The sequence below is a fragment of the Stomoxys calcitrans genome, chromosome 5 (genome assembly GCF_963082655.1).
Source record: "Stomoxys calcitrans chromosome 5, idStoCalc2.1, whole genome shotgun sequence".
Taxonomy (NCBI): Eukaryota; Metazoa; Arthropoda; class Insecta; order Diptera; family Muscidae; genus Stomoxys; species Stomoxys calcitrans.
The window spans coordinates 148169540-148197264 of record NC_081556.1 but is presented as its reverse complement, the minus strand read 5'-3'; the positions used below and the strand labels follow the sequence as shown (position 1 = coordinate 148197264).

Sequence of the window (27725 nt, the reverse complement as noted above, 5' to 3'; positions counted from 1 at the left end):
ATTTTATTTTATTTTATTTTATTTTATTTTATTTTATTTTATTTTATTTTATTTTATTTTATTTTATTTTATTTTATTTTATTTTATTTTATTTTATTTTATTTTATTTTATTTTATTTTATTTTATTTTATTTTATTTTATTTTATTTTATTTTATTTTATTTTATTTTATTTTATTTTATTTTATTTTATTTTATTTTATTTTATTTTATTTTATTTTATTTTATTTTATTTTATTTTATTTTATTTTATTTTATTTTATTTTATTTTATTTTGTTTTATTTTATTTTATTTTATTTTATTTTATTTTATTTTATTTTAATTTAATTTATTTTATTTTATTTTATTATATTTTATTATATTTAATTTAATTTTATTTTATTTTATTTTATTTTATTTTATTTTATTTTATTTTATTTTATTTTATTTTATTTTATTTTATGTTATTTTATTTTATTTTATTTTATTTTATTTTATTTTATTTTATTTTATTTTATTTTATTTTATTTTATTTTATTTTATTTTATTTTATTTTATTTTATTTTATTTTATTTTATTTTATTTTATTTTATTTTATTTTATTTTATTTTATTTTATTTTATTTTATTTTATTTTATTTTATTTTATTTTATTTTATTTTATTTTATTTAATTTTATTTTATTTTATTTTATTTTATTTTATTTTATTTTATTTTATTTTATTTTATTTTATTTTATTTTATTTTATTTTATTTTATTTTATTTTATTTTATTTTATTTTAATTTATTTTATTTTATTTTATTTTATTTTATTTTATTTTATTTTATTTTATTTTATTTTATTTTATTTTATTTTATTTTATTTTATTTTATTTTATTTTATTTCATTTTATTTTATTTTATTTTATTCCATTTTATTTTTATTTTTTTTTTTATTTTTTTTTTCTACCTCAATAACCCAGGTTTTTGTTAACAACATCCCACTGTTCCTAGTGTACGCATTCGCCATCAAGAATACTTACGAAACAATCATCCGCATTATAAGGATTATACGAACTCATCGGTGTGGTAGAGGGATATTGCATGGGTGGCATATAGTGCTCCTGGCCGGTGGTCTGCTCCCTTTCGTCGGTATGTTCTTCGCCTGGCATTACATATACAGGTGTTCCAATATTATGACCACCACCACCCATAGGAGCTTCAATATTATCTGCCACTGTGCCATTGATCAAGCAACGATAACCATTACCCTGATAGCCATCAAAGCAGACACAGTTGAAACCACCCTCATTATTGGTGCACAGGGCATTATCATCACAGACATGAGTGCCCAAGGCACACTCATCAATATCCACACAGATCTCAGCGCCTGTCTCGGTTACCTGAGGTCCATAGCCATGAATGCAATCACAACGGTAGGTGTCATCATAGGGTATGCAGACCATGTTTTCACCACACACAGCAGTGCCATCGGTGCAGGCATTCGAGGCAGCACTTACACCAGCCACTGTCAAAATACTGGTACGCAAGGCCTGATCCCTCTCAAAGAAGTCCAACATAATCTTGGAGATCTTTTGCAAATAGGTGGTGCCAACAATCTCATATTTGCTATGCTCATTCACCCAACAACGCTCGAAATTGATGTTCTGCTCCAATTGGAAGTTTAACACTCGATTTTCTTCGGGTATCTCCACGGTGTGGGCTTGTAGGGAATGCAATTCATTTTCAGAGACAAATTCATACTCCTCGGTATACTCGGCCATGTGTAACTTAAGCGAGGGTTTAATGGCAGGCACTTGACCATGTAATTCGATTTTCAAGGACAACTGATCCCAGTAGTTGAGGCCCTCATACGTTTGATTGATGAGCAAAACCTCGCCAGTTTCAAAACTCATTTTGGAGGTATGGACAAATTCACCTCCGGTCAGTTGATAACCGTTTTGTGTGTTATTCAAAGGCTTGGCAAACAACCAACCAATAGAGGTAACCAAGGGCAAGGCCAAGCGTAAGTTCGAGCCCAATTCGGTGGTTATGGGAGTGACTGCGGTATAACTGCGACCTTCGGCAGTCACCACATAAGACTGTAATTTAGAGCCATCGTTGATGGTCTCTCCATTGATTTCACCCATGAGCGAACCTGTAACACGAACAGGCAAATCATCCTTAATGCAGACAGCACCGTTGCCATAGAATCCTGAATTGCACACGCAGCAATAGCCTTCGAACTTATCAACACAAACGGCATTTTTATTGCAAACCCTATGTCCAGCCTCCGAGCAGGTTTGCGAGACGGTGGGGGATTCAGTAAAAGTCTCCTCATTGGTGGGTCCTTTCACATTTTCTTCATAATCAAGGGGACCAACACGATAAAGCCAAACACCAGCAATGCCAACATTGGACTTGTCGGCAAGAAAACGAGCCTGTATGGAAATTTTTTTGATTAGATTTTAGAAAGCATGTCTTTGACTGGTGGGCAACTCACATTCTCAGTACCCGAACCTTCGAGATCAAAGGATCGGCCATCTTCTGCTACAAAACCAGCTTGAGCCCGAATATCGGGCAAGCCCAAAGGACCATTTTCTCCCTGCAACCAGTTAAGGCCGCCCGAAGGATAAATGAATTGCACAAAGGTGTCTTCATCGTCCACAATCAAGGCAATCTGAAAAGGGAAAATATTATAAGAGAAAAACAAGTAAAAGTGTTCCAATTTCGGCCAGGCCGAATCCAATATATCCTCCAACATGGATTGCATTTTTAAGTTTCTTAGCCCGCATCTCTTTATAGGCAAACAAAGGACAATGGATAAGAATTGCCATGCTATAGGAGCCATATCATGTTATGGACCGTTTCGGACCATACTTGGTTTGGATGTTGGAGACCTTAGTAAAAGTCATTGCGCAATATGCCAAATCAAATAAGCATCGAAAAAAATGCGCACTCTATAGGCTCAAGAAGTACAATCGGGAGAACATTACATATGGCAGTTATATCAGTTTATGAACCGATTTCTACCATACAGTTTTTGGAAGCGAAAACAAGAGATTTCATGACAAATTTTTGCCAAATCGGATAATAATTGAGCTCTCTGCAAATTTTGCCCATGAACATTCCACGGCACTCATTGATAACTAAGAAGTTTGCCCATGAACTTCTCACTTATCCATGAGTGCAGTCCGATTAATGATATGGGGCATCCTTTTTATAGCCGAGTCCGAACGGCGTGCCGCAATGCGACACCTCTTTGGAGAGAAGTTTACATGGCATAGTACCTCACAAATGTCGCCAGCATAAGGAGGGGAAAACCACTTGACATAGTTGTTGGAAGTCATAACAATACACTTCATACAAAATCGGATAAGCCAATTTAGATAATAATTGAGCTCTCTAGAGGCTCAAAAAGTCAAGACCCGAGATCGGTTTATATGCCAGCTATATCAAGTCATGGACCAATATTGCCCATTAACAACCCCAACCGACCTTCCCTGATAGGAAGTACTTGTGCAAAATTTCATGCGCCTAGCTTGAAAGTAAAAAGGCATTAAGTTCGGCCGGGCCGAACTTTGGATACCCATCACCTCGGGTATATATGTAAACCCAATTTCATCACAATCTGATGAAAATTGGATAACTAATGCACTCAAGTCACTGTTGAATTTTGTATTTCAAATTTCAACAAAATCGGGTAATAAATAGAGCTTTTATGAGTTTCAGACCCTTACCGGCATATCGTTCTATATGACACCTATATCTAAATACAGTCCTATTTTTACCATATTTGTGTCGGATGGCGGTGGTCTAAAATTACTCATTGTTTCATATTTCAATGAAATTGGATAAAAAATAATGCTTTTATGGGCTTCAGACCCTTTATCGGCAGATCGGTCTATATGGCAGCTATTGTATATCTAAATATAGTCCGATCCAAACCATATCAAGGGTGGATGTCTGGAGACCTAAAACTACCAACTGTTTCAAATTTCAGCAAAATCGGATAATAAACAGGGCTTTTATGGGCTTCAGACCCTTTATCGGGAGATCGGTCTATATGGCAGCTATACCTAAATATAGTCCAACCTAAACCAAACTTAGGTCAGATGTCGGGAAGCTTAAAATAACCCATTGCTTCAGATCCCAGCGAAATTGGGCAATAAATAAAGCTTTTATGGGCTTCAGCCCCTTTATCGGCAGATCGGTCTATATGGCAGCTATATCTAAATATAAGCCGATCTGAACTATATTTGGGTCAGATATCGGGAGGCCTAAAACTACTCACTGTTTCAAATTTCAGCGAAATCGGTTAAAAAATAAAGCTTTTATGGGCCTCAGACCCTTTATCGGGAGATCGGTCTATATGGAAGCTATATCTAAATATAGTCCGATCTGAGCCACTCACTGTTTACAATTTCAGCGAAATCGGATGAACAATTAAGTTTTTATGGGCATTAAACCCATTATCGGAAAATCGGTCAATATAGCAGCTATGCTCCGATCCAAATATGCTCCGATTTGGCCCGTTCAAGAACTTAACCGGCGTGTATCAAAGAGACCTATCTGTGCCAAATTTCAGATCAATATCTCAATTTTTGAAGGCTGTAGGGTGATTACAATAGACGGACGGACAGACACACGGACATCGTTAAATCGTCTTAGAATTTACGACGATCCGAAATATGTATACTTTGTAGGGTCGGAAATTAATATTTCGATGTGTTGCAAACGGAATGACTAAATGAATATACCCCCTATCCTACGGTGGTGGGTATAACAAGTAAAAGTGTTCTAATGTTCGGCCGGGCCATCATCGGGATATCGGTACTTAGGAGGGCCTATATCACCATATTGACCGATTTGCATAAAACATGGCACAGATATTGTAAGTCAAAAGATAGGTTTTAGGGTCGAATTTCAGCCAAATCAGGTGAAAATGTAGGCTTCTAAGGGCAAAAGAAATCAAATCTGGGGATCGGTTTATATGGGGGCTATATTTGTTTATAAACCGATTCGGATCATTCTTGGCATGCATGTTGGAAATCATAACTCAAGTCTTTGTTCCAAATTTCTGCCAATTCGGGTGAAAATTTAGGCTTCTAAGGGCTCAAGAAGTCAAATCCGGAGATCGGATTGGGGGCTATTTCTGTTTATAAATCGATTCAGATCATTCTTGGTATGGATGTTGGAAGTCATAACTCAAATCATTGTTCCAAATTTCAACCCAATCGGATGAAAATTGAGGCTTCTAAGGGCTAAAGAAGCCAAATTCGAGGATCGGTTTATATGGAGGCTATATCTGTTTATAGTCCGATCATACTTGGCATGGATGTTGAAAGTCATAACTCAGGTTTTTGTTTCAAATCCGATGAAAATTGAAGCTTCTAGGAGTTCTAGCAGTCAAATCGGGGGATCGGTTTATATGGGGGCTATATCAAAATCTTAACCGATATGGCCCATTTGCAATCCCCAATGACCTACATCAATAAGAAGTATCTGTGCAAAATTTCAAGCTGCTAGTTTCACGCTTTCGACCGCTATCACGATTTTGACAGACGGACATGGCTGGATCGACTCAGAATGTCGAAACGATCCAGAATATATATACTTTATGGGGTCCCAGATCAATATTTCGAGTTGTAACAAACGGAATAACTAAATTAGTATATCCCCATCCTATGGTGGTGGGTATAAAAACTATTGTTTTTACAAACGTTTTTGCTATTTCAAACAAAAAATTTCGTTGAGTGTACATATATGCATATTCAAATTTTGGGCCAGCCGAACCTAATGCCTTGACGTTTCCACCCTGCGTTTGAAAGCATGGCATTTTTAATTGTTTTAATTTCAAACCTCTACTCACCTGGAAAGTATTCAGTTGATCGGTTTTCGATTCATAGTAGCCCACATTTTTCCAAGTGGCCACAATTACTTCCGTAGCCTCAAAATCTGCTTTCTCATCGTAGGCATAACGCACCAGTTCACTGACCTTTTGCAGTTGCTCAGGATCCTGAGTACTGAAAATGGTAATCGATGTTGACTCATTACCACCCGACGTATCCACATTCGAATAGAAACCAGCTATTGAAGGGTACTCAAAGGGAAATGGTTGATTGATGTATTCCGGAAATTCAATATTAAATGTCAAAATGCCATTCGTATTGATCTGTAATGGTTAAAAAAGAGAGACAATGAGATAAGAACAAGAAAATTTACAAAACAAAAACAACAACATTAAGATGGTCTTGTCTCAAGACAAGAGACTGCAAAAGACAAATTAGGGTGGGAATTTCCACACCATATTAAACTAGACAATTGACTCGGGCGGTCTCGCATCAATTAGCGGGGTAATAAATTCTCATCTAAACTACTTAACTTAAGGGGGGGAGTAAGAGATTGAGAGGGCAGAAACTAACAGCAAACATTAAGGACTTGTAAGTGTAAGCAGAGGCCAAGGAGAGTACAGCTACTTGAGTTTCAAGTGCATTTTAAGTGATTTACATGACATGCTACACACATCATCGCAAGAAAGGGAAATTCTTAGGCTTAGAAGAAATTTGTAATCCTGCTAAGTATGCTGTAAATACTCATACTCCCTCACACACACACACTTTTACTCTCTCTCTCTTCACCCACTAGAAGTAGCGAAAACAACACACAAAAAGCCACAAAAGAGCATCGCCCCTCATTAAAAATCTTGAGGCAGGAAAAAACCAAAAGAAACTGGAACAAAGTGACGGAATTATAATAACAAAACATAACATAAGTCATAAGTCTTGTGGAAGGGGAGACGGGTGGGAGGACACACACTTGGTAATATATGGACCATGGAAGTGGAAGAAAACATGCCGCATAATGACGGCGTTAATTGCTTTGCAGTCTCACAAACCAAACTCGTCGTTCACATATCAACATGAGGAGCGGCCCAAGGGAAGCAGCAGCGCGCCCTGGTCTTGCATGGGTCATGGGTGTTCATTCATAGATGGAATGGGCTCAAGCAATTTCAAAATACTTTGATCAATGTCCGTCTGGTTGTGGTCTTCCAGCCATTCCACCATCCATCTGTCTGTCTGTCTCTCAGTCCTTCCTCCACTAACTGTTTGGGTGTGAGTTTGCTTTCAACACGATCTGTGGCATCTTCATTCCTTTCTAATGTTTGTCTTGAGTTTTAGTTGCCGCCATTGCCGCTAATTGCTGCTGCCGATTGCAATCTTCATCTACGCCTTATGGTCTCCTCTTGTGTCTCAATTAATTGTTTCGTACCCCAACAATAGCGGCAATGAGTGCAACACAAATATTTGTGCATCTTTCATTGCTGCGGCAATTATGCTGCACTCTTGGGAGATTCTCGACTGATCGCTTCATTGCACAAATTGTTTTTTTTTTTTTTTTTTTGTTTTGTTGGTGTCTTTCTAGTATCTTGTGATACGAATTCGTTTTGTTTCTCTCATATTAATTTAAAATCTATATTTAGTGTGGGGGAAAGATATTTTCCATTACATTGCAGACATTGTTGTGAAGCTCTGAATAATATTATTTTTCCGGCAAATGTATTCAATGACAAGATGGAAAATAACAAGTTATTTTCCCGGTGTCTCTTTATAGGCAAACAAAGATCAATGGATAAGAATTGCTATGGGAGCTATATCAGGTTATGAGCCGGATCGGGTCATACTTGGCTAGGATGTTGGGGCTGATAGTAGGTGCTATTGTGTAAAATTTCAAACAAATCGGATGAGAAATACGCCCTCTAAAAGCTCAAGAAATAAAATCGGGAGATCGGTTTATATGGAAGCTAAATAAGGTTATAAACCGATTCAGACCTTATTTGGCATTTAATAATCAGATGTGGACACTTTCTGCAAAGTTGTTGTACATTTTGTTACCAAAACAAATCTTGCATCAAAATCGAATCATAAATGCTTTTGTAAATCGCATAATACGAAGCCAGTCTCGGCCAAAAATTAAAAAAATTAAAAGTCCAATATCCCCGAAACAATTCGAGACACTGTTGCCCTCAAGCTGAATTTTTGCGTAGGGAGCACCACCCAGCAAAAACAAGTTTTTGAAATCGAACCACAAATGAGTTTAACCGAGAACCAATGTTTGTTTAATTTATATGAAACTATCTGACCCCGGCCCGCTCCGCTGCTCCTTCTTCTACTTTATATGGAACAAAATTTTCCTTGGAATATTTATTTTCGACAATTAAAGAGCTTTTAGTGAAATACCATGCTACGAAAATGGTATATCGCTTGACTAACAGTTAAACAATATAAGTGCTTGTATCTGAATACCATATGATCTTTATTGGTCTACGAATTTAAATAAGTTTGGATGTAAAGTGTACTCCATTCATAAAATACCATATTTCAGCCCGATATTCTCTTGTTATCTGATTTAGGAGTGTTTTCGGGGTGAGGTGGTCCCCCAGACATTTGGCGCTGAAAAAATATCAGCATCGTGCTCTTCTTTAAAATACCATTTATTTAAACCCCATATTGCCATTGGTTTAGGGCAGTTTACACGATGAGGCGTCCCCCAAGCACATGGCCCCAAAATAGGTTATCAAATTCATTTGAGGCACATACTGGGATGGTCGAAAATTTTGTACCCTTTGGGGGGTGTTTTGGGGAAGGGGTGATGCCTTAAATACATGGTCCTACATTTGGATATCAAATTCGTATTCTACTCCCTTTATTTGAGCCCCATTTTGTGATGGTCAGAAAAAAATTGCTGTTTGTGGGATATTTTGGGAAAGGGATAGACCCCCAAAAAAATGGTCCCGAAAGTGAGTATCAATTCTTGCTCTACCCCCCAATACTTTTCATTTAAGCTCCACATTGACATGGTCGGTAAATATGTCCGATTTAGGGGTGTTTTGGGGTTGGGGTGGTCCCCCAAACACTTGGGCCCTCAATTAGATATCAGACGTTACTGCAAATTAGGGTAAGGGGGAGGGTCCGTTCCCCCTTCAGATATCAAAAAATGTAGTACCCTATTTTCACTATGGGATCATTATGCACCATCAGTGAAAATTTCAAGAAAATTGGTTCAGCCGTTTCTGAGCCTATACACAAACAAACAAACACAAATTGATTTTAATATAGGATTTTAAGGAAATCGGGTAATATATACCCATTATGAGAACAAAGGGTTAACTCGGAGATGGACTTGCCATCTGACAGCAGGTTTTCGAGTTGATGGGTTGCAAAACGCAACCCCGATTATTGAGCGTACTCTGTCATATACACAAGAAAGAAGACAAAAAGAATGTGTTGAGTACAGAGGAATGAAACTTTCGAGCGTACCTTGTGAGAGATCAAAACATAAGGTCAACGATATAATTGGGTCCTACTAATGCGACTTAAATCCACCATTGATCGCATATTCACACTACGACAAATTCCTAAACAATCCAAATACATTTCATATGGAATGTGCAAAATGTGAGGAATGTGAGGAATGTGTGGAATATACAAAAAAGAGGACTGGGGGCAACCTTCGAGATTTACAATAGGATACAGGTATTGACCTTATCTTAAGCATCATCCGAGGATACCCAATTTCTGGTTTTGCAGTATTAATGGAGGTTAAATTTTCGAACCATAGATACATATATTTCGAGTAAGAAGAGTTTAGCCAATTGAGCCACGTAAAAACGCAAGGCGAACGAGTTGGGAGAAGTTTAAAGCATCAATTGGTAGAAGGATTCGTTGTGCTCCGGTTGAAATTTTGGGTAAAGAAGACATCAAGTTCTTGGTCCACAGCATGGAGAATAGTATGACATACACATACAAGGCAGTTTGCCCCAAGATGGTGGAATAGGGATTTTAGTATACTCTGAACGGATGCAAGAAAAGCATTCCATGCGGCCAGTAGTATTGAATAGAAGGATATAATAGGAAGTCTATAGGAGCAAACTGAGGGTCTAAAAGCCACCCTTGCAGAGGTTAAAGATCTTGCCGCAATGTAGGGGCTTAAACCCTCTTCTAGCCGCTTGGAACTCCGACGGCACTGATGAGCCTCAACTTTTTGCGGCCACCCACTCATGGTCTGATGGCAGAAACCAGATGGCCAAAGTTCACCTTAATTGGATCTTCCCCCGCGTATTGCACCATCCCCGAACCCTGCTGTTTGAGAAACAGTGTGACCGAACTTCAACTCGAGCTGTAGGGATTTTTATGGGATCTTACTCACGTATGAACAATCCCCGCTCACTTCTGCTAAAGATAATAATGCAAAAGTTTACCCCAAACGTCACACAGTGGGAGAAAATTAAAAAAAATAACTAGTAAAAAATATGCCGTGTGAAAACGGGTAAAGATATCTCTAGAATTGCAATTTTCTGGAAAAAATTTATATTGAAAAAATTTTATGGAAAAAACGAATGAAGAAATAGTCAAAAATCTTTTTGAGTGTTGCAGATAAAAGTGTCTTCAAAAAGTAAAAAATAAATACTGCCCCAAATTTTCACAAAAATGCCCAAAATACCCATTTCGGTGCAAAATAGTGTCCAAATCGACATTTTTTAGTAAATTTGTTGTGGAGCCTACAAATATTGGTAGGTGCAAAACATTTTTTGCATGAGTTAGGGGACATATTTAAACCCAAATGGGGGATCTGGACTTTAGAATTGGAGAACTCAATGCGTTTTCCATTTTTTAATAAAAATTTGCCTATTTTGAAGTACATATAGTACCCGTTTAAACTGACATATCATATTGAAATTTCACTTAAAACACATCTACAGTTTGTCCTCTTCACAAAAAAAAAGAATAAATAAAGGTAATAATATAATTTTTTCACACTTTTTGACTTCCAAACTGTATACATTTTTAACTGATTTAGCAGATGTGGACACTTTTTGCCGCAAAGTCGTTGAAAATTTTGTCACGAATCCAAACCAAGCAAGAAAATGAAAATCATCCCACAAATGCCTTCGTAAATTGCAAAAAAAGGAGCAAGTTTCGGTCAAGAAGCAGGTTTCGGTCAACATTGCAAGCAAAAAGATAAAATTCCTATATCCCCGAAACCAGTGGAGATATTGTAGACTTTAAGCGGGCTTTTTTATACGGATTTTTAAGCTCTATCCAGCAAAAAAAGCAAAAAAAATTGGAAATCGGACTACAAACGAAGATGTGGCAGCCCCAACAAATCTTCGAAATACCAAGGTAACAAACTTTAGGGGCCTGCCAAAAGGCACTCTAGAATCCAGAAATTTTGCATACGATCTCGCTAACACCTTAGCTCTAACCATTCCAAAGAAATGTCTCTACCCGTTCTCTCGCAGCATATTTTTTACTAGTTTTTTTTCGATTTTCTCCCCACGGTGCGTCAGGGTGTAATGGTACGACGTGCCCATTGACGTTCCATGGTAGACGGGGGTATCCGGAGTCTTGCCGATACCTGGACGCCTCAGCAAGTAATAGGTGGTTTTTTCTCCTCCTTTCCCCAACACTGGTGGAACCAAAAGTGAAAGGCAATTAAAACAATATTAACACCAAAGATGAACAATTGAGCTCTCCGGAACGAGAATCTCGATTGTCCTTGAGCTGGGCAAGCGTGACCTTGGTGGAGGGAGTAGTGACCGGTCACTGCGATTTCAGGTCGCCGACATTGCGATGAGCCCGGGACGATGAGGATTTCTGCAGGGTCTATACAGACGAGTATGAATTGGAGGCGGTGTCCGCTATGTCAATGCCCCGCGGTGGCAGGGAGAAGGCGTAGAATTATAAGTAAGCACCTCTTCTCTTCAATGAGCTCTGTACAGTCTTTCGACCACCAAGTCATTCTGGACTTCTATAAGAGCCTGGAATGGTTGACGGTGGCTGCTCTCTGGTCGGTGAGACTTTTTGTCGGTGTCTACGCTGGCTTTTCGTTTATGTCTTTATTTCTCTTCCTACTTTCGTTCTCTATCTCCCTCTCTCACTCCCTTTCTCCCTCTTTCTCTTATGTCATTTCTTTTTAGTATCAAAACATGGATCAGAGGTCGGCAACTTCGGTTGCGTGTCTTATAAGAAGGAATTAAGGAGGTCAATAGAGGAAGACTTTGTAAGATTTATAGAACAGTTGTCGAGTGTCAAAGACACCTCGAGGTTAAGAAAATTGGTGGCAACTAACGCCCTTTATATGGGCAATTGGAAGAGGCTAGATGGATGGATGGTTTTAGACCGAGTCACCCGACTATACATTGGTTTATTTGTTGGAGACACACTTTCCCGGCTGTGGTCTAGTGGGTCAAGGTGGAAGGGTATTGGTATATGTAGATGATGTTGGTCGGAGGCTACCTTGGCGCAGAGGTTAACAAGTCCACCTATGACGCCGAACGCCTGCGTGCAAATCCCGGCGTGAACACCAGACAAATTTTTCAGCCGTGGCTATCTCCTTACTAATGCTGGCTACATTTGTGAGGTATCCTACAATGTTAAATCTTCTTTACCAAGTGGTGTCTCTATGCGGCGCGCCGTGCGGACTCGACTTAAAAAAGAAGCCCTTGTCATTGAACTTAACTTTAATGGAATGTTCAACGGAAATTTTGTATTTACTAGATGATGGTGGTCTGGACGCATTGGCGATGAACATGACGTTCCAAGAACATTCATTGGGCATTGTACACCTTTAAGCCTTAGATGTTACATTAGCGCTTTGTCAGTTGGGCTGATAGGTATCTCGCATTGTTTCGGGTATGAATTATGTACTCCTGTGTACACTTATCGTGGACAAAGTTGAAGAATTCAAATACGTCGCTAGTTAGAAGTATTCTCGAGTACGGTTCAGTGGTATGGGATCCGTACTACAATATTCATTCTAATTTGATAGAATCAGTTCAAAAACAATTTCTACTATTTTGTCTCCGTCGAAATGGGTGGGACAGAAGTTCATTACCTTCGTATGAGTACCGATTAAATCTTATAAAGCTTCCTACATTAAAAAGTCGTAGAACCATGCTAAACATTACGTTTTTGACTAAATTAATTCATGGCCAAATAGATTCCTGCTTTCTTTTGAGTCGAATTTTCTTTAACGTTCCTATCAGACCCACTAGATATTTTGATCTTTTGAAATTTTCTTATTATAAAACCAACTATGCCAATAATGATCCGTTTCAGCACCTATGTGATCAATTTAATCAACTGAAAGATATTATATTGGGTTGCCCAAAAAGTAATTGCGGATTTTTTAAAAGAAGGTAAATGCATTTTTAATAAAACTTAGAATGAACTTTAATCAAATATACTTTTTTTACACTTTTTTTTCCAAAGCAAGCTAAAAGTAACAGCTGATAACTGACAGAAGAAAGAATGCAATTACAGAGTCACAAGCTGTGAAAAAATTTGTCAACGCTGACTATATGAAAAATCCGCAATTACTTTTTGGGCAACCCAATAGATCCATCTGAGAATCGAGAAAGTTTAAAAAGGAAAATTATTTTATTTTTAAATTCTTAGGTTAATACATTTGTAAATATATTGTTATTAGTCTGTAAGGGTATTTATTATATATAGATTTAAATAAAAAAAAAACACTTCTTATTGGAAAACCCTTTAATAATCACAAAGGGTGATTGCATTGTATAAAATTGATAGCCATCGGTGTAAGCAATTGTCTGGACTAGTAGTAGAATGCTATGAGAAAATCGTCAAATCAGAGACATGTCAAATCTATGACATTTTGACATCATGAAATATTGCAATGTAATCATGAATTGAAAACAAACTTATTGATGATAATTTTGGGACCGGCTGTACAGTCCTTCATTCATTCGTCCATATATATTCTCTTCCGCATTTTCATTCATATTAAAGTGGTTTATTGTAAATTATAATATTAAAGAAAAGACTAATAGACGAAATTGACATGTCTACACATCCATAGATGAACGTTTTGAGTTTCTAAAGACGGCATGTTTGGATGAACAAGTTGTTATTTTGAACAACTTTGTTGTTTATATAATTAGGCATCATTGGTGTTGGTGTTGGTGTCTAATGTTTATGCATAAAAATTTGTTCTACATTTTCTCTCTCTCTTCCTTCGAATAATCCACTAATCTAAATTTCTAATGAAAATACCGTAAAAAAACACAATTTTGTGGATTTGTTCTATAGCCAGCCCATAGCTATACAACTTTAAGTTGTGTAGTATGTGCGTGCGTGCTTTGTTTATTATAAACAAATCCCTTGTGTTTGTATTATTTTTAAAATCAAATAAACTAAAAGCCACATTTTGGGCGAATGCATTTCGTAAATAAAAGTGAAAATTTGCTTTGATTTTAGTACACCGCCAACCACCGCCACCCGCCGCAAAGTGGAGCAAATGTTGTTTTTTCGTATGGGAGATTTACTTTAGTTTCCCACAGTGTTTATTTAATGTGCATTCCAATGGACTGCAGTTGTTGCAGACATCTCTGTCAAAAGTTTTGGTATGCCCAAAAGACGGCACGTGATCTCTTGGAGGGCATTTTTGTTTAGACAATACATTCCTGTTCATTAAGTATATTTGTATGTACTTAAATATAGAGCTGCTATACGTAGCTTATTTCGAATGTGCATCATGATGCAATTTATCTTAATTGCAATCCTATGGAAACACTTGCCAACATCTCAGCAAGGGTTAAAATAAATAACACTTAGAAGGAAATGTTATAGCTAATTTAAATGTTTACACCGGTAGTCACAAAACTTAATGTGGATTTGAAATAGATTTATTTGACCAATTTCCTTTATAGAACTGTCAAATAAATCCTTTTTATACCCACCACCGTAGGATATAAAGGCTTCATTAAGTTTGGTGAATAAGATGGTTAGTTTTGGATTTTTTTTAATAAATAATCGAATATTTATCTTCTTATTTGTATATCCTTCACAAATAGCCAAGCAAATAATAACTATTGGGTTGCCCAAAAAGTAATTGCGGATTTTTTAAAAGAAAGTAAATGCATTTTTAATAATACTTAGAATGAACTTTAATCAAATATACTTTTTTACACTTTTTTCTAAAGCAAGCTAAAAGTAACAGCTGATAACTGACAGAAGAAAGAATGCAATTACAGGAAAAAATTTGTTAACGCCAACTATATGAAAAATCCGCAATTACTTTTTGGGCATCCCAATATTTATTTTTATCAATTTTAAGGCTGCGTGTTTAAGTCCCCAGCTTTCTGTTGTTTATCAATGTAGGTTCTTCATATTTCTAAAGTTTTTATCATAAACAATTAACAGCGTGCTAATCTTATATACTGGGCCGAATCTTATACACCCCAAACCGTGGATCGCATTTGTCGAGTTCTTTGCGCAGTATCTCTTCTTAGGCAAACAAAGAATAATGAATAAGAACTTTAGGATATTGGAGCTAAATCAAGTTATAGTTTGATTCGGACCATAAATGAATCGAATGCTGAACATTGTAGAAGTCATTGTGTAATATTTCAGTTCATTCTGATAAGAATTGCGCCTTGTAGGGGCTCGAGATGCAAAATTGGGAGATCGGTTTATATGGGAGCTATATTAAGCTATACATCGATTTAGACCATATTTCACTAGTATGATAAAGGTGATGGGAGAAGCCGTTGTACAAAACTTCAGCCAAATTTGACAATAACTGCGCCCTCTAGAGGCTCAAGAAGTCAAAATCCCAGTTCGGTTTATATGGCAGCTACAATATATCAGGTTATATACCGATTTGCACCATACTAAGCACAGTTATTGAAAGTCAAAACACAACACCTCATGCAAAATTTCAGACAAATCGGGTGAGAATTGAGCTCTTCAGCGGCTCAAGAAGTCAAGATACAAGATCGGTTTATATGGCAGCTATAACAGGTTATGCACCGATTTGCGCCATACCTAGCACAGTTATTGAAAGTCATAACACAACACCTCATGCAATATTTCAGACAAATCGTTTGAGAATTGAGCCCTTCAGCAGCTCATGAATTCAAGATCCAAGATTGGTTTATATGGCAGCTATATCAGGTTATGCATCGATTTGAACCTTATTTGGCACAGCTGTTGCAAGTCATAACACAACACCTCATGCAAAATTTCAGACAAATCGGGTGAGAATTGAGCTCTTCAGCGGCTCAAAAAGTCAAGATACAAAATCGGTTTATATGGCAGCTATATCAGGTTATGTACCGATTTGCGCCATACCTAGCACAGTTATTGAAAGTCATAACAAAACACCTCATGCAAAATTTCAGACAAATCGGATGAGAATTGAGCCCTTCAGCGGCTCAAAAAATCAAGATCCTAGATCGGTTTATATGACAGCTATATTAGGTTATGTACCGATTTGCGCCATACTTAGCACAGTTATTGGAAGTGCCCTCTAGAGGCTTAAGAAGTCAAGATCAAAGATCGGTTTATATGGCAGCTATATCAAAACATGGACCGATTTGAGCCATACTTAGAACAGTTGGTGGGAAGGATGCCAAAACACTAGGTGCAAAATTACATCCAAATCGGATAAGAATTGTGCTCTCTAAAGGCTCAAGAAGTCAAGACCCAAGATCGGTTTATATGGCAGCTATATCAAAACATGAACCAATTTGGCCCGTTTACAATTCCAAACGACCTACACTAATAAAAAGTATTTGTGCAAAATTTCAAGCCCCTAGCTTAACTCCTTCGAAAATTAGCGTGCTTTCGACAGACAGACGGACGGGCGGACGGACATGACTAGTTCGACTTAAAATGACATGACGATCAAGAATATATATACTTTATGGGGTCTTAGACGCATATTTCGGAGTGTAACAAACAGAATGGCGAAATTAGTATACCCCCATCCTATGGAGGTATAATCGAAATATCAATTCACGAACCTACAAAGTATATATATTTCGGATCGTCGTAAAATTCTAAGACGATTTAGCGATGTCCGTCTGTTGTACTCACTCTTCAGTCTTCAAAAATTGAGGTATTGAGCTGAAATTTGGCACAGATACGTCTTTTTAATGAACGCTGATTAAGTTCTTAAACGGGCCAAATCAGACCATATTTGGATATAGCTGCTATATATAGAACAATCTGCCGATAAAGGGTCTTATGAATAATAAATGCTTTATTTCCCTTCCGATTTCGCTTAAATTTGAAACAGTGAGTAGTTTTAGGCCTTCCGACATCTGACCCTAATACAGTCCATATCGGACTATATTTATGTATAGCTTCCATATAGACCGATGTGCCGATTAAGGGTCTGAAGCTCTTAAAAACTTTATTTATTACCAGATTTTGTTGAAATTTGAAATAAAAAAATCGGCAGTGACTTATATTTATTAGACCATAAGTTATAAAATTTTCACCGGATTGTGAAGAAAGGGGGTTAACATATATACCCCAGGTGGTAGGTATCCAAAGTTCGACGCGGCCGAACTTAATGCCTTTTTACTTGTTTTTTTCTACTTTTTTCTTATAAGTTTACCCCTCATATTTCATGCCCTCTTAACAGTTGTCAATATTATGTTTTTATTTATTTCTCAATATGTAGCTCAAGGGAATTTCGTAAGTTTTGCTATGGGAATTTTCTTTATCTCTTTCAAAAAGAGATTTATTTCCCTTAGATCAAACCATGCATTTTTTTTTGACAATTAATGGGATTTTTCATTTCATGAAACCTATAAAATTTATAACTTCAAAGGTGGTGATCACATCTCAGAAGGGGGTTGAGCGGCTAAAGAAATCAAAAGAATTCACGCATGTTTTTATTATGGTGACAATCCCTTTGATTTCAAAATAGGGCGCCTTGCTTGATAACTTATTTTGCTGATGATGACGGAAAAATTATTTTAAACCAGCCAAAAATACTGAACATATTTTTTTGTTTCGATTTAATTTCGTTGTCATCGGCATGTGAGAAAAAACGCTTTGGTCTGATTCGTTACCTTATTCTACTTTCGAATGGTTTGCGCCACCATTTTTTCTATTTAATACGTAGACGATTTATTGCCATATTCATTTTGGCGTCAAATCATAAACAAAAATTTTATTTCTATCAAGAATAAGAGAAATCATCATCATTATAATCATTATCATCATAATAGTTTTCGTGATTATTACTCGCACCCCACATGTTTTTCGGAAATTGCGAGGTGTCGCTTTTCTATGGCGGCAGCCCCATGCCATCAAGAACAGTAACACGTACCACACCACAGAAAAGAGAAACACAACTATAATTTTTAGCAGCATGGCCCAACAACGCACCAAGTGACCAAGTGCTAAATATTATTGTTGGACCACAGTGAATGTTTTATATCCTATACTAGCATCCCGGTGGTCTGATTCGCCACCCCCGTTTTTGATACCCCCCTTTTAGTGTAGGACTTCCAAAAGCCTGCACCAAAAGAAATAAAACGTTTGGGAAATTTTTATGACAAACAAAATACTTTTATCACGAATTTTAGTTTTTATTGTAACGGTGTAACGTTTCACTTCAACATATAAAACGTTAGCCATAAACGTAGTATTATTGAACGTAACTAATGGTTTATCGTTAACCCTTTGGCAGCTTCGTCTATGGTAAAGGACCTTCCTTTCGATGTAAAACCAAGAACTCCTTAATTGCAAAAGTGCTTTGATAGCCACAAACGATTATTCGTGTACCTTGACCAATAATTATTCTCTTGTGTCTCTTCTTCTAGTGATAAAGCATGAGTATTTGAGCGTATAGACCAGTGGATGGCATAAATACTCAATCTATTTAGTCACCTATCATATATTTGTTGTACCTACATGCCAAATTTCAGACCTCTACCTCCATCTGAACAGAAAGTACAGTACAAAATGGTACCAAAACGTCACCTATTATATATTTTTTAGTTGTACCTACCAAATTTCAGACCTCAAACTTCATCTGAACAGAAAGTACAAAATGGTACTAATTTTGGTACCTAAATATACGAATTTTGAATAGACCATCAAGTCACCCATCATATTATTCTTAGTTATACCTACATGCCAAATTTCGGACCTCTAGCTCCATCTATGGAGAAAGTACAAAATAGTAAAAATTTTGGTGCCAAAATGTTCGAAATGTGAAAAAATCATTTAGTCACCCATCATATATTTCTAAGTTTTGGCTACATTCCAAATTTCAGAGCTTTAGTTCCATTTGCGCAGAAAGTACGAAATGGTACCAATTTTGGTTGTACCTGTTGTACCTGCATACCAAATTTTTGAACTCTTGCTTTATCTGTAAAGAAAGTACCAAATGGTACAAATTGTTTGGTACCAAAATTGGTACTATGTACAAATTTTTAATAGATCATTTAGTCACCTATCATATGTTTCTTAGTTGTAGCTACCCAATTTCAGACCTCAAACTTTATCTGAACAAAAGTACCAAATGGTACCAATTTTGGTACCAAAATGTACGAATTTAGAAAGCTCATAGGTACTCATTATATTTTTCGTAGTTGTACCTGCATGCCAAATTTCAGACCTCTTGCTTCATATGTAAAGAAAGTACCGAATGTTACAAATTTTTGTACCAAAATCTACGAATTTTGAATAGATCATTTAGTCATCCATTACATATCTCCTAGTTTCACCTGCATGCCAAATTTGAGACCTCCTACTTCATCTGTAAAAAAAGTACAAAATGGTACCAATTGCGGTACTAAACGTACACTTTCTTTCCCTCTACCAGTACTATTTTATTTTGTTTTCTTTCACCCTCATCCTTTTGCTCTATCCATCTGCCCTGTGCAAAGTTCACCATTTCGTACCTTTTTGGTACTTTTTTTTAGTACCAAAATATTAAGGTTGCCATAGTTTACCTAAGTTCCAAAATTCAGAGCTCTTGTTCAATTTACAAAGAAAGTACCAATTGCGGTACTAAACTTACTATTAATCCCACTTCCGCTACGCTTTTCCAAAATTTTTTCTATCAAATCATATTTTTTCGAGAATGAGCCGAAGAACATAATTCTTGCCCTTTCCGTTCGCGCTGGGCAAATATGTACCATTTCGTACTTTTTGGTACTTTTAAGTACCTAAACGTTTAAATATCACCAAATCCAGCCTTATCCCGTGCCTATGACCCAAGATCAATACTCGTTTAAAATTTCACGATTCTAGCTTTAGTGCTGGACGAAAATCAGTCAGTCACGAGTCTCTTTTATATATATAGAGGTTTATATCCTATATATTGAAGAAATATTGCTAGTAGGTGTAGTAAGTTGAACTAAATTACATATAATATTTTACTACACCTAAGATTCCCATGAACTTCCCATCAAAAAACAGGGCATACTTCTCTCACATCACAATGAGTGCAGTCCGATTAAAGTTTGATAAAGTGATAACCACCGCTGAAAAATTTCTGATATTTACGCCGGGATTTGAACCCAGGCATTCGGCGTCATAGGCGGACATACTAACCTTTGGACTCTCAATGCGACACCATAGCTTCCGGGCATGACTGACCACGATCAGAGATCTCAGAGATATGGTGGAAATAGTAAAAGGTAGCTAGGCAAAGAAACCACTACTCTAGGCCGATTGTCCTCTTGGCCACAATGGATGTGATGTACGTTCAATAACCTCAGATGGTCTGACGTGATCCAGGCACTCAGAAAGGACTTTAATATCCCGGTGTATCTGATGAGAATAATGAGAAGCTACTTCATTAACAGAGTATTTATATATAACTCTCAGGAGGAGGGAACGAAGTGTTATAAGGTAACATCAGGAGCGGCTTAAGGCTCCATACTTGGGCCGGATCTCTGGAATGCCAGTTATGGTGGTACATTGCGAATAGAAATGTCAGACGGAACCTTTCTCCTAGAATATGATGACGACATCGCTGCAGTCATCACGGCAAGAGACGCGGAAGGCAGGTGATGCTAACGGCAAAAAACTGGTTAGACTCCCATGGCCTACAACTTGCGATGCAGAAAACTGAGTTGCTACACCTAACGAGAAAAAATTTCCCTGTGGCAGTGGATAAGCTCATAGACAAAATACTGGTGATGGAGTCCTTTATCGGCAAGGGCTGCCACCTCTGTGTACAACACGCTGCTACAACAACAACTGGTGATGATCAAAAGATGGGCCAAATATCCGACTGGATAGAAACCTGAACTAGGATAAAGGCCGCGAGCATAACGGCGCAACTTATTCGACTGAAGGCAAACATAGGTGGGTCTCTTCCGAGCAGGTGCAGACTCTTAATGGGATTCCGAGTGAAATCTCTGCTCTCGATACAGAGGACGGCGGCTCTTAAGGTCAAATAAACCTTCTGGACATTATTTGGAGCCCGGAGCCCTTGTAGTAGCCGAAATGGTTCCAATAGAGGCCATGAAACGTGACAAGCTGTACACAACGTATGTATGATAGAAGGGTGACATTCAAAAGACTCTAGACATACGAGAGGAACAATGGTGGACGAATTAGAGTAGCGCCAGGTGGACGCTTTGACTTATCATCGATGTCACGTGGATGTAATCACGGATGTGAAGAGATAGGAAACACGTCGACGTCAATCCTTCATTACACAGAAGTTGACAGGCCAAGGTTGCTTCCGGAAAAACGTGCATAGAATGGGCAAATGCTCTTCCAGCAAGTGCATTTATGAAGAGCAAGAAGTTGCAATTGGAGGCCACCGTAGCGCAAAGGTTACCATGTCCACCTATGACGCAGAACGCTTGGGTTCGAATCCTGCCAAGAACATCAGAAAACATTTTCAGCGATGGTTATCCCCTCCTAATGGTGGCAATAGTTGGGAGGTACTATGCCATGCATAGAAGCCTTGTAAAAACTTCTTCCCAAAGAGTTGGTGCAATGTGGCACTCCGTTCGAATTCGGCGATACCAAGGAGGTCCGTTTTCTTTGAGCTTAAATTTGAACCGGGGAGCTCTCATTGATATGTGAGAAGTTTTGCCGCTGTTCTTTGGTGGAATGTTCATGGGCAGATTCGCAGAAGTTGCAGAGGTTGTAGAACACACATTCTTCGAGCCCTTGGTCGAAAGACCCCAGGAACTGGAAACAACAATTGGCGTCGTTTCGCCTGGGGTACTAGAGAGGATTGCTGGAGAACAAGAAGAAGTGGGAGGTGGTGATGGGATATGCCAAACATATACTGCGCAGGAAGAAGATGGCCCTGCATACAACGGCGTAGAGTATGAATGCGGACGCAGACACAACGAAGATGGAATGGATAATCACCAGATATAGGGTCCACCTCGAAGTAAAGCGAAAGTGGTTGAAATAAATTCCCCAGCACAGGACGGGTGAATATGATGAATTGCAAGCGGAAGAAACACTAGACCCGCATTGTCCTAAAAGACGAATGGAAGAAAACGATGTTCATGACCAGGGGTGAATTAAATGTGGCGGCATGTGATGCCTGTGCGAAAGCAGGCATCCGAGAAGATAATCGTCGCCCATCTATGGCAAAGATCATGGCAGCACAATAGACATTTTTGCTATGCAATGATTTTATAGAAATGGAATGTGGTTACATTAATGTCAAACATATCATACAACAAGGAAGGAAAGACAAAAATTGGGAGTTGTCAACTATATGATATCCTAGACCGGGGGCGTAGCCAGGATTTTATATTGGGGGGGTGCCACCCACCTTTTTTTTGAAAATTGTGGTTGCTATTGCGTGCAGGAACTGACCCATCGGGTTTTTATCCATTACCGTTGATAACAACACATTCTTTAGCCTCTAGAGGGCGTAATTCTTATCCGATTAGGCTGAAATTTTGCATGAGGTGACTTCTATAAATTGGGTTGCCCAAAAAGTAATTGCGGATTTTTCATATAGTCGGCGTTGACAAATTTTTTCACAGCTTGTGACTCTGTAATTGCATTTTTTCTTCTGTCAGTTATCAGCTGTTACTTTTAGCTTGCTTTAGAAAAAAAGTGTAAAAAAAGTATATTTGATTAAAGTTCATTCTAAGTTTTATTAAAAATGCATTTACTTTCTTTTAAAAAATCCGCAATTACTTTTTGGGCAACCCAATATTTGAAAAAGTTATTCAAAGAGGGTATACAAGATTTGGCCCACCAGAACTCAACGCGCTTTTACTTTTTTTTTTTGTTTTTTTTTTACTTTTTTTTTGTATTTAATTTTATTTGTTTAATTTTTCTTTTTTATTTTAGCGCATAATCCTAAGAAAAACTTTTAAAACTTTTTAAATTCAACAAATTTTTTAAAACTTAGCACATTAAAGCATTTATTTGTTAAATGTCCAACGCATACATTCAATATTTTTGCAAAACCTTTGCTCTAAAAACATCATAATGTGCTGTGTGTAGGGTACTACAAACAAAAACAGACAGATACATGTGTGCGTTCTTTTGTATTCATGTTGGCCAGAAGCCAAAAACATTTTAAGTGTTTGTGTCAAAAAGAGTTATGGATTCATTTTCATGTTAATTTTTTTTATTTAATAAAAAAGGGGTTCATATAAAAATAGACTCAAGAAATGAGTTTGTAGAACTTTTGCAATGAAACAAAAGAGTCATGAGTGAGATTTTCATTGATGAAACATGTGTGTTGTTACAACGGATGTATGGTAGGCAAAAAAGGACATTGAAAGAAAGAATTTTTTTAGGCAAAGTCTCTATACTTACATATAACTGATCATATTTTTCACTATAAAAGCTGATGGGATTGTCCAAATGCCAAACAAGAAATTCAGCATCTCCCTTGGCCAGTGTTAAAACGGAATCCTGGCTGCCACTATCGGGGGTGTACAATTCATTGATGTGCAGACTATCCAAAATGTGACCGGAAGTACAGGAAATACTTAGAAGTAGTAAAGCGGAAACGCACCACAATTGTGTGGCAGTTTTCATTTTTGTTATCAACATTTTAGTTTCTTCTTTTTTTCTTAATTAACTCGCTTCACAAAGGATAAAATTCTTTTTGGAGAATTTTTTCGGTTTTAAAATGCTTCTCACTTATTCACTGCATTATTCTTTAAAATTTCTTTTTTCTTTTTGCAAAATTGTTGCTGTTTGCTATTGTAAGTATGTGTGTATTTTTATTTTCCTTTTTCGGTTTAAGCTAAAAGCAATTGTATATCTATGTGTATCTGTTTATATGAAAACCGAGTGGTTTTTTTATAAATAACTTCACTTTCTTGGTAGTATTCTATTTTTTGTTCTCTTTTTTTTCTTCTTTAAACACCAAGAGTTTCGAATATTGGCGGATGTTTAGTCCGAAAAGCGTTGTACACGCTCTTGCTACACTTTTGCAACTGAAAGATCTTTTGAAAATTCTGATCCTCAAAAACTCATCAACAAACCAAACGAATCAAAGAAAGAACATCAACGGCAGCAGCATTGTCGACAGCAGCAGTGACGAAACGACTTTGGCTGCATGGATCGGTGTATACGGAATTCAACAAACTCAACGCCAATGTGTATTGAGAGAGGAGAATAATTCCACACTTTCACCAACAAATGATGAGAAGGCCCAACATATCCGCCATTAAGCCCTCTTTTGCTGGGTTCTTAACGGTACATTACAGCATAGCATTGACATGGGAAGCATTGTTGTGTGTGTGTGTGTGTAATGGTGTGCGGGTGTGATGGCTCGCGCCCTTTCATGCAGCCGTGAGCGTGCGGTCTTCTCTTTTTATGTTCTCTTTTATGGGTCGGTTGTCACATTTATTGACATATTAAACTATGAACACTCCATACAAAATTTCCTCCCTTCCATCAAAGGGTGTTGTTAAAGACATTACGATACGCCAAAAATGTCAAAAGTGTCTACTGTTCGAAGCAGCATTTAAATTTCCAAAAATGTCAATAATAATTTATTGTGTGTGGAGGCGCCAAGGACAAAGGCAACATAAAATCACTGATTGTCATAAAAAGGGGGGAAACACTTGGGCTCAGACAGTAATTTGTAAATAAAGGCATTTTCTATTAAAAAAAACAGCAACAAAAACAACAAACAAATGCAAATTTCCCCATAATCATTCATTCCACTCAGGAACAGGGACAAACTTCTCACATATCAATGAGTGCTGTCCGATTCAATTAAAAGGGGCCTCATTTTTATAGCCAAGTCCGAACGGCGTGCTGCAGTGCTTCACCTCTTTGGTGAGTAGTTTTTACATGGCAAAGTATCTCACAAATGTTCCCAGCATTAGGAGAGGATAACCGCAGCTGAAATGTTTTTCTGATGTTTTCGCCAGCATTCGAGCCCAGGTATTCCGCATGATAGGCGGACATGATAACCTCTGCTCTACGGTGTCCCTTAAACTTTTTAGAACACATTTAAGGGTCAAAGTTGTATTTTTTCGGAACTGATCCCAAATTATCTCAAAATACTTACTATTAGGTAGGTGATGTCAAGTATCATATAACAACACGTGAGTATCAGTGAATTTTAGAGTAATATTTTTGCCTGCCTAAACTGCGTACTTAAACAAATAATTCCAATATTAGCATTCTATATAATGCCAATTTTGCCGAGTTAGGTTCTTAGGTCCATTAAAGCCACATTTACTATACGATTTCGCTGAAATTTGGACGGTTAGTTGTGTTAGGCCTCTCGACATCCGTGCTCAATACTGCCCAGATCGTTCTATAGCTTAATATAATGCTCATATACCCCCATCTCCTGATAAATGGTTTTAAGTCCCTAAAAGCCACAGTTATTGCACGATTTTTCTAAAATTTGTCACAGTGAGTTTGGTTAGGTCCCTCTACATCCGTTCCGAATGTAGTTCAGATCGAAATATATGTGGATAAAGGAATATATGTGTTATATATACCGATCTTCCGATTTAAGTTCTTTGGCAGAAAAAAATTCATTATGATCATATTTCACCAGAATTTGGCACAGTAAGCTATGATAGACCCCTCGACATTCGTACCGAGTATGGTCATGATGGGGCTATATTTGGATATAGCATCCATTTATACCAATCTCCCGACTAAAGTTCTTGGGCTCATTATACAAAATATTGCCTTTATTTGGCAAAGTGAGCTGTGTTAGGCTCTTCGACAACTGTCTTCAATATAGCCCAGATCGGTCCATATTTAGATTAGGTCGATAAAATGTGTAATTATTATCAGATTTTACTGAAATTTGGCACACTGAGCTATGTTAAGCTTTTCGACATTCGTTCACTATATGGTTCAAATCGGCCATTAGTTGGATATAGCTGCCATATATACCGATCTCCCGATTTATGTTCTTGGCCGCATAAAAGCCGAATTTGTTAAAGGATTTCGCTAAAATTGGTACTTTTAGTTGTATTAGACCCTTATATATCCTTCACAAATATGGTGGAAATCTGACTATATTTAGATACATATTGTATAATCTGTTTTACCGTCATAAATGATGTATGTTTCACTAGAGCCTCAGGAATCCGTAATTTGTGTCCGATTTGGCCAAAATTTTGCCCGGAGTGTTTTGTTATGACTTCCAACAACTATGACAAGTACGGTCTAAATCGATCAATAACCTGATATAGCTCCCATATAAATCGATCTCCATATTTGACTCCGTGAGCCGCTGGAAGCCGCAATTTTTGTCTGATTTGCCTTAAATTTTGCATGAATTGTTCTGTTATGACTTCCAGCAACTATATTAAGTACGGTTTAAATCGGTCAATGACCTGATATAAACCATATAAACCGATGGGTCTATATGACAGCTATATCTAAATATAGTCCAATCGGAACTATATTTAGGTCGGATGGCGGAAGGGTTAAAGCAACTCATTGTTTCAAATTACAGCAAAATCGCATCAAAAAGACGTATCTGTGAGAAATTTCAGCTCAATATCACAATTTTTGAAGGCTGAAGAGTGATTACAACAGACGGACAAAGGGACGGACGGACGGACTAACTAAATAAATATACCCCATGTCCTATGGTAGTGGGTATAAAAGCGTGCTAAGTTCGGCCGGGCCGAATCTTGGGTAACCACCTCCATGGATTGGGCCAAAAAATTTACCCTTTTTAACTGAGTTTGTATTTTAATTATTTTGGTCTCAAGAAGTCATATCGGGATATCGGTACTTAGGATCACAGATCAATATTTCGAGGTGTTACAAACGCACAGACTAGATTAGCATGCCCCCATCCTATGGTGTGGCTCAAATGAAAGTTATTGGGTTGCCCAAAAAGTAATTGCCGATTTTTTAAAAGAAAGTAAATGCATTTTTAATAAAATTTAGAATGAATTTTAATCAAATATACTTTTTTTTACACTTTTTTTCTAAAGCAAGCTAAAAGTAACAGCTGATAACTGACAGAAGAAAGAATGCAATTACAGAGTCACAAGCTGTGAAAAGATTTGTTAACGCCGACTATATGAAAAATCCGCAATTACTTTTTGGGCAACCCTATTTGAGATTAGAAACGAATATGATAACCTATTTTGGGGCCATATGGTTGAGGGACGCCTCATCCTGTTAAGTCCTATCAAACCCAATGGCGGGCCCGGTCCAGCTAGTTTTGTATAAAATTGGTGGGTTCCCAAGATTCGGCCCGGCCGAACTTATCACGCTTTAAGTTATTATACCCTACACCACCACTGTGGTATTAAGTATACCGATCGACTAAGAATCACATTCTCATTAAATTTAGCCATGCCCGTCTGTGAGTCCATGCATATTGTTATTAAGTTACAGGTCGTGTTTGTAGTCCAATTATCACGAACTTTTGCTCATTCCACTTTTTTTGGGGCAAGGACGAACTTTATTAATTTTGGTAAATCGGTTCAGCTTTTTATATAGCTCTCATATATATGTTTCGTCTCGCCCGACTTTGACTTA

At 37.3% G+C, this 27725-nt stretch overlaps 1 protein-coding gene across 1 annotated transcript in view; it reads right to left on the bottom strand.

Moving 5' to 3' along the window:
- Positions 1 to 24193, bottom strand: part of LOC106086505 (nidogen) — a 32267-nt gene extending 8074 nt beyond the window's left edge. Inside the window, exons 1-4 of the mRNA XM_013251204.2 lie at positions 23553 to 24193; positions 5831 to 6133; positions 2462 to 2638; positions 1002 to 2399 (exon numbers count right to left, since the gene is read on the bottom strand). Of these exons, the coding sequence (XP_013106658.1) occupies positions 1002 to 2399; positions 2462 to 2638; positions 5831 to 6133; positions 23553 to 23792 (2118 nt within the window). The 5' untranslated portion in view covers positions 23793 to 24193. The remainder of the gene's footprint in view (positions 1 to 1001; positions 2400 to 2461; positions 2639 to 5830; positions 6134 to 23552) is intronic.
- Between the last annotated feature and the right edge of the window lie 3532 nt (positions 24194 to 27725).